At 37.5% G+C, this 7,924-nt stretch overlaps 1 protein-coding gene across 1 annotated transcript in view; it reads left to right on the top strand.

Annotated features, from left to right (window-relative positions):
• Positions 1–643: 643 nt before the first annotated feature.
• The window catches only part of LOC110098744 (rhomboid-like protein 19), a gene marked incomplete at its 5' end in the record, with an annotated part of 11,233 nt that continues 3,952 nt past the window's right edge, over positions 644–7,924 (top strand). The window contains 4 exon segments of the mRNA XM_020825658.1: positions 644–810; positions 2,325–2,436; positions 2,545–2,747; positions 2,831–2,971. Of these exon segments, the coding sequence (XP_020681317.1) occupies positions 644–810; positions 2,325–2,436; positions 2,545–2,747; positions 2,831–2,971 (623 nt within the window).

Below are 7,924 nucleotides of genomic sequence, written 5' to 3'. Positions count from 1 at the left end.
TGGCTGCATGCTTAAGAATCATTGCTCACATAATAGAAACCACAGGAATCAAGAGGAATTGTAATCTCCCCCAATCAAAAGAAAAAGACTTGACAATTTCAAATTTCACTGCCCAAGAGAGCACGCCAGTCAACAATGTCCAACATATAATGCCAATTGTATTGCCCACAGACCTCCCCATACCGTAACCATTTAATTTAGATGAATATACTATCCTGCCATTGGATTTAACTTAGATTGAACCAAAACTGAAACTACTAACCATATCAACAAATCTACTACTAGAAAATACTATACATCTGTCTCTCTGGTTATCATCATTGGCATCTCTTAATTAGAGAAATTTGCAAAATAAGATAAACTAACTAATAAAATAAATAATGTTTTCTCAGGTCATTGCTTGATGCGATGTGATTTCTATTGGGCATTCTATGATGCGCATGTTTTGTGATTGTGCATGTTTGTTTGTGGAAACTGTAAGCATAATTGCATGTATGTGTTTTCATTTAATTTGCAGTACTTAAGAAGTAATTGAATCATGTGGCACTTCATAGTCTGGAACTTTTCTAGGCATTTTTTAATATTTTTTATTTCTTTGGCCAGTGTATTTGATATAAACTAATACAACTTTTCAATTATGCAGGTAGCTATCAGTGTAGTTGGTCTTCTTTTCATTGGGAAGTTGCTGGAACCGATATGGGGAGCGAAGGAATTCTTCAAGTTCATTGTTGTTGTCAACTTCTTAATTTCGATCTGCATTTTTGTCACTGCTATTTCGTTATACTACATTACAACACAGGAGAGCTACCTGTAAGTGCAGTCATGCTAGTACACGCATTTGTTATTGTAGCTGCAGGAATTTTCCTTAGTAGACCCGAAATGCTTGCTTAAATTTTTTGATCTCTTTTTTCTTTAGATTATATTAAACATCAGCATATCCAATATTGCTTTGAACTTTTTCTTAAAGTTTTCCTACTATTTGATAAACCTTTCTATGGGCTTGGGCGTTGTGCAAAAGAGCAGGAATTACATCTGGAAGGTTGTGTGGTGGAATTATGCTACAGAGCTTGGCGTGATATGACAAATATGTGAAAGGGATTGGAAAAATATGGTGCATATGAGATGTGACAAGGTCAGATGTTGCCTTAAGGCATTTAATTGAACGAGATTTAATAATGAAGGCAGTGAATTAAAGAGTATTCATAAAGTTGATTCGAAACTTTGGAAGCAAGAGTGTTGGTGAGGTTGATATGGCTCTTCTAAATTGATAATGGTTTCATAAGCGAAATCGACAGGATCTAGATCACAACATGAAACTGACAATGGACAGATTTAATCGGATGGAATAAAGTTGAGTTGCTTGTTACAGCTTGTCAATTGGCTGTTTAATTGCATTTGATTTGTTCCAAACAAAAGCTTTGATACTTGGTTCTCCTTTACCTTTCAGATTCATGTGCAATAGCCATAGTTCAAGCAAATATAAATCATCATTGATTATGTAGTGATAAATACTAATATTGTTAGGGATAGGGTTTTTTTTTTCAGCTTATAAAATACTACAACAACAACAACAACAACATCAAGCCTTTATCTCACTACGTGGGGTCGGCCACATGAATCCTTTTTCTCCATTTTGTCCTACTAAAAGTCAAATTCTCGTTTAAATCTAATAAAGAAAGGTCATTCCTAATATTTTCTAACCAAGTCTGTTTAGGTCTACCCCTACCTTTCTTAATATAAGTCGAATCTAATACCTCTACTCTCCTAATTGGGTCATCGGAAGGCCGCCGTTTTATGTGACCAAACCATCTAAGGCGGCTCTCTCTAATCTTATCTTCTACTGGAGCTACTCCAACAAATTCTTAAAAGATTCATGTCATTATTGTTCGACAAGTTTTACGTTGACTGTCGACTGCCTAACGCAACCCTCCACTTCTCTCATCCAGGACTTGGGACCTAGCAACGACAGTGTTATAAAATATGGGGAAAAAATCAACTTATAAGCTCTATTTTATTGGGAGAAGGTCATTTGAATTGTTTTCCAATGTTTTGCACACAACATTTATGCATGCGTTGATTATGAACTGCTAAAATTATCCTCAACCCTGGAAATGATGTTTTACTTCTGGCTATAAATATAATTTATCATAAATGTTTGTGATTGTCCTGTCACTCTAATCTACCTCTTGAACTGATCCCTGTTTCAACTGTTCACTGCTTTGTTGGACATGCACAGTTTTTAGATTTTCATTATCCCAATTGTTCGGGTATTCTAGTAATAATAGTAATGATAATCATGAATTTTCTTTAAAATTATGTTGCAGCTATACACCTGTTTCTGGTTTCCATGGGATCCTTTCAGGTTTCTTGGTAGGAATCAAGCAACTTATGCCAGATCATGAGCTGAGTCTTTTCCTGTTGAAGATAAGAGTAAAGGTTTAAAATGAATCTTCATGTTTTACTCTTTTGTTACTTTACGATTATTGCTTTTTTGATGTTCTTACCAATGCTATATTATTACTGGCTTCCTTATGTTTTTCGCAGTGGATTCCTACTCTCCTTGCAGTGGTTTCTGTAGCTGTGAGCTTCTTTGTACCAGTGTCTGCTTCTTACCTTCCAACTGTACTATTTGGCATCTATATGGGTTGGCTTTACTTGCGCTATTTTCAGAAAAGGCCTGAAACTGGCCTTAAAGGTGATCCAAGTGACGAGTTTTCCTTTTCCAGCTTCTTCCCTCAATTTATGCGGTAAGGTGATTTTCAGTTTAATATGGTGTTGAAAGCCACGTATATGCTCTAAACATATTGTTTTGCCCTCCACAAAATTGCAGCCCAATTCTTGATCCAATTGCTTCATTGTTTGACAAAATGTTATGCGGAAAAAGATTGCATACTTTGAGCGAATCTAGCGGATTGGTGCTAGGCGGAAATCTATTACCTGGATCTGATCCTATCGATGCATCAAGGAGGAGGTAAGCTTACTAATTAATTGGTCACCATTTTTCAAGTTCGAATGCTTGAATGAGGTAAGCCTTGGCCACTATTTTTGAAGTTGGGATTTTTGTGGATCCTAGATGTAGGATGCCTTAAGAGTCTAGGATTTCTTCTAAAGATTTTGTTATGTATTGGTTTGCTTTTAGTTAGGTTGACCCGCTTTGACAATTTATTCATATAAAGGCCTATAAATAGACATTGTATGAGATGTAATGAGTTGGGGAAAAAATCTGAATAAAGTTTTAGTTGCGTTTCCTCCAAATTATATCTCCCCCTCTCTTCCCTCTCCCTCTCTCTCTCAAGCAAGAAGAGCTCAAGATGAGCTCAAGAATCTTCTCCTTTAGAAATTCTTAACATTTGATATCAGAGTCTCGTTGAGTCGATCGAAGGAGGAAGAGAGAGGTAGTGAAATCTTGGGATTTATGTGTGTGAAGCAGGTGAACCCTTCTTGTTCTCCTCTATGTTGTTCTTCTTCTCCGAGAAAGACAATAACAAAGGGATTGTCGATTGGAAGCAAATTTTATGTTGTAAGCTCTTTCGTTCGGTTGTTTGAGTCGGGTGTAAGAGCAAGAAAGGACTAGATCTTTGTTAACGGTTGTTTTAAACTTCTTGTGGAAGAGAGAAGATGTGGCGAGGTGAAATCTTAGGATTTCTATATGTGAAGAGGTGAATCCTTCTTGTTCTCCTCTTGTTTCTTCGTCTCCGAGAAAGACAATAGGTTGTGATTGTCTATTGGAAGTCGGTTGAAACCGTAAGATCGTGTTCCTTAGCTGAACACTGGAAGTGCAAGTGTGTTGATACTTGTTGTGCTCTCAGTTTTGCGACATTATTTTTCATGCTGCTCTTGTTTTAAAGATCTGGTTAAATCTTGAGTTCTTTGATGGTAAAAATGAACCAAGGTGGAGATTTGTTATGTATTGGTTCTCTTTTAGTTAGGTTGATCTGCTTTGACAACTTATCCATATAAAGACCTATAAATAGGCATTGTATGAGATGTAATGAGTTGGGGGGAAAATCTGAATAAAGATTTAGTAGTATTCTCTCCAAATTATGTCTCCCTTTCTTCCCTCTCCCTCTCTGATGTGAAACGTACATGCATGGATGAATTGCTTTAAGGAATTTGCACACGTAATATTCCTGGAACAAAGAATTATATCTTAATGTTGGATTTAACGACGCAATAAAACACTAAGAGCGGTAAGACGAGCTTAGGATGAATCATGTGCATAAAAGTTAAAATCAGAAAACAGTCAATTTAATCTAACGTTGCATACATGGATGGTTTCAATAATAAATCCCTATGCTAACAATAAGATTAGTCACTACAAGAGATCCCTCACTCAACTCTTCTAATTACTAGGCTTTAGCGGGGAAGCATTAATGTGATCGTCATGAATCTATTAAGACCACAGTTGAGAAGCAACATCGAAGATAAAAGAGTCAGGTGAAGAGTTTGCCCAAAGATAAGAGAGATGCGAGCTCCGGGTATGTCGTTGGAAGGTTGAAATGAAAGGGGACAGCAGTTTGGTTGGAAAGACAGCATCAGAGAGGTTCAGGATCCTCTGGACAGCAATCTTGGCACGTTGGAAAGTTCTAGACGGCCACCCTGCAGTTTCCAGAAAATCTGGACAGCAAATAGAGGCCTTCCGGATGGCGACACAGCATTAGGAACCTGCTGGAACCTTTGGGCAGCAGCTGTGGGGCTTCAGGACAGCGAACCGGAGGTTCTAGGAGAGCAGGACAGCAGCTCGTCTAGCCGAAATTTTCAGGACAGCAAACAGGAGTATCCGGACAGCAGGACAGCCCCTGATCTTTGCAGAAACTCCATGGACAGCAGCTGTAGGGTGCTGGAAATCTTCTGGACAGCAAATTGTAATCTCCAAAAGTGCAAGACAACAAGTGCTTGATTGAGAGGGGATTAGGTTAGATGAAAAGGAGAGGAGGGAAAGTTAATAAATCTGAAATTAATTCAGATTTAAGTGAATTTGGAGGGAATTGAATTTGAAAATTTGAATTCAAATCCAATTAAGGCTTAGGTTTCATTGGCATTTAATGGGTAATACCCATTAATGGGGCCGGCGGTTTCAAGAGAGAGAGGGAGGGATTTGGGGAGGGGATTTGTAACTTCCAAATCAATTTATGTCATTTAGGAAAGAGAATGACAACTCAAATCTAATTTGAAATTCAAATAAGCTTGGAGTTATGCACTTTCCTAATTTAGATTTGCAAATAAGGAAAGTTTTTGAAATTTGAATTTCAAATTTTAAATTTAGGAAAGTGAATAATAAATCCAATTTGATTTATTTTGAAATTGAGTTCATGAATGATACTTTCCTAATTTAGGATTCCCTATATGGAAAGAATTTGAAATTCGAATTTGAATTTCAAATGAATTCAAATTTTCCCTCTCATGCTTGAGCTAAATTAGGAAGTCATTATGGTGATTGAAATCATCATAATGAGGGGAAATTATGGTGGCCGGCGGCAAAGGGGAAAGGGGGGCGGCTAGATGGCGGGTTGAGGCTAGGTAGGTGGGTGGGATTTAGGTGGTGGAGCTAGAAGATGAATTGGGTGGAGGAGGTTGAGCCACCGGTGGTGGGGAAGTTGGAAGGGGTGGTGGAGTGAGTGGGGGAGATAGGATATGACAACAAAATACAAATAAGGTAAAAGTAAGCTAACAAACTCACAAAGAGATCGTAAAACCGCGAACCTTGGACTCTTCCAAAGGTTGACGGGTATTGCGATTGCCCACACCTTGGGTCTCTCCTCCCATGAACTCACTTAGAGATCAAGCAAAGAAAAATAAGATTTCATTTCAATATTCATCATCCCCTCACCAAGAGGAGGAGGAAGGCTTAAATAGCCAAATACATGAAGGAAAATAAAAGACACAATTGCCTCTATGGCAAACATAAAACAAAGCCCTCAAGTGAGGGTAGAAATGGAAAAATACAAATAACAAATAAAATACATGAAAATAAATAGACACGATTGTAGCCATTGATCTTCGATGTCCTCATCACTCTCTCTCTTTTGCAAGAAGAGCTCAAGAATTTTTTCCTTCAGAAATTCTTAACAAGAAGGGTTCACCTTCTTCACACACAGAAATCTCAAGATTTCAATACCTCTCTCTCCCTCCTTCGATCGAGGCTTTGATACCAAATGTTAAGAATTTATGAAGAAGAAGAATCTTGAGCTAATCTTGAGCTCTTCTTACAAGAGAGAGAGAGAGATAGAGAGGGAGAGGGAAGAGAAGAAGAGACAAAATTTGGAGGGAATACAACTAAAGTTTTATTTAAATTTTTTTCCTCAACTCATTGCATCTTATACAATGCCTATTTATAAGCCTTTATATGGATAAGTTGTTAAAGTGAATCAACCTAATTAAAAGCAGACTAATACATAACAAATCTTCACCTTGGTTCGTTTTTACCATCAAAGAACTCAATATCTAACAAGATCTTTAAAACAAGAGCAGCAGGAAAAATAAATCGAGTGAACCAGGGGATGTAGCCCCAAAACTGAGACCACAACATGTATTAACAAACATGCACTTCCAGCGTTCAGCTAAGGAACACGATCTTACGGTATCAACTGGCTTTTAACAGACAATCACAACCTAATGTCTTTCTCGGGGACGAAGAACAAACAAGAGGAGAACAAGAAGGGTTTACCTTCTTCACATATAGAAATCTCAAGATTTCACTTCCCCACATCTTCTCTCTTCCACAATAAGTCTAAAACAAACGTTAACAAAGATCTAATACTTTCTTGCTCTCACACCCGACTCAAATAACCGAACGAAAGAGCTTACGACATAAAATTTGCTTCCAATCGACAATCTCTTTGCAATTGTCTTTCTCGGAGAAGAAGAAGAACATGGAGGAGAACAAAAAGGGTTCACCTTCTTCACACATAAATCCAAGATTTCACTAACTCTCTCTTCATCCATCTTCGATCGCCTCAACAAGGCTCTGATTGTTAAGAATTTCTGAATGAGAAGATTCTTGAGCTCTTCTTGCAAGAGAGAGAGGGAGAGGGAAGAGAGGGAGAGATACATTATTTGGAGGGAGTACAAGTAAAGTTCTATTAGGTTTCCCTCAACTCATTATATCTCATACAATGCCTATTTATAGGCCTTTACATGAATAAGTTGTCAAAGCGGATCAACCTAACTAAAAGCGGATCAATACATAATTGATTTAACAACATCATCAAACCTTTGTCCCACTACGTGGGGTCGGATACATGAATCCTTTTTTTGTCATTGTGTCCAGTTAAAAGTCTTTTTAGGTCTACCTCTACCTTTTTAACATAAGTCAAATCTAATACCTCAACTTCCCTAACCGGGTCATCGGAAGAAGGCATCCGTTTAATGTGACCAAACCATCTAAGGCGACTCTCTCTAATCTTATCTTCAGCTGGAGCTACTCCAACCTTACACGTATATGCTCATTTCATATCCTATCTCTAAGGGTAAAGCCACTCATCCATCTAAGCATCCTCATCTCTGCAACACTTAACTTAGTATTATTCTTCTCTTTTAATGGCCAACATTCTACACCATAAAGCATTGCAGGTCTCAATCAAAAAATGAGAAACAAATCCTATATATGATTTAGCATCAAAATCCTTATCAACTGAATTGGTACCGAAGCACTGATAGAACAAAAATGCAACTTTACATATTGCTCACATTTCCTTCTTTTTCGCGTTAAAGGATACAACAACAACAACAACAACAACAAGCCTTTATCCCACTACGTGGGGTCGGCTACATGAATCCTTTTTCTCCATTGTGTCCTATTAAAAGTCAAATTCTTGTTTAAATCTAATAAAGAAAGGTCATTCCTAATATTTTCTAACCAAGTCTTTTTAGGTCTACCCCTACCTTTCTTAATATAAGTCAAATCTAATACATCTACCTTCCT

Source organism: Dendrobium catenatum, unplaced genomic scaffold (assembly GCF_001605985.2).
Source record: "Dendrobium catenatum unplaced genomic scaffold, ASM160598v2 fragScaff_scaffold_645, whole genome shotgun sequence".
In the NCBI taxonomy this organism is placed as follows: domain Eukaryota; kingdom Viridiplantae; phylum Streptophyta; class Magnoliopsida; order Asparagales; family Orchidaceae; genus Dendrobium; species Dendrobium catenatum.
This window is presented reverse-complemented; position numbering and strand designations above follow the sequence as displayed.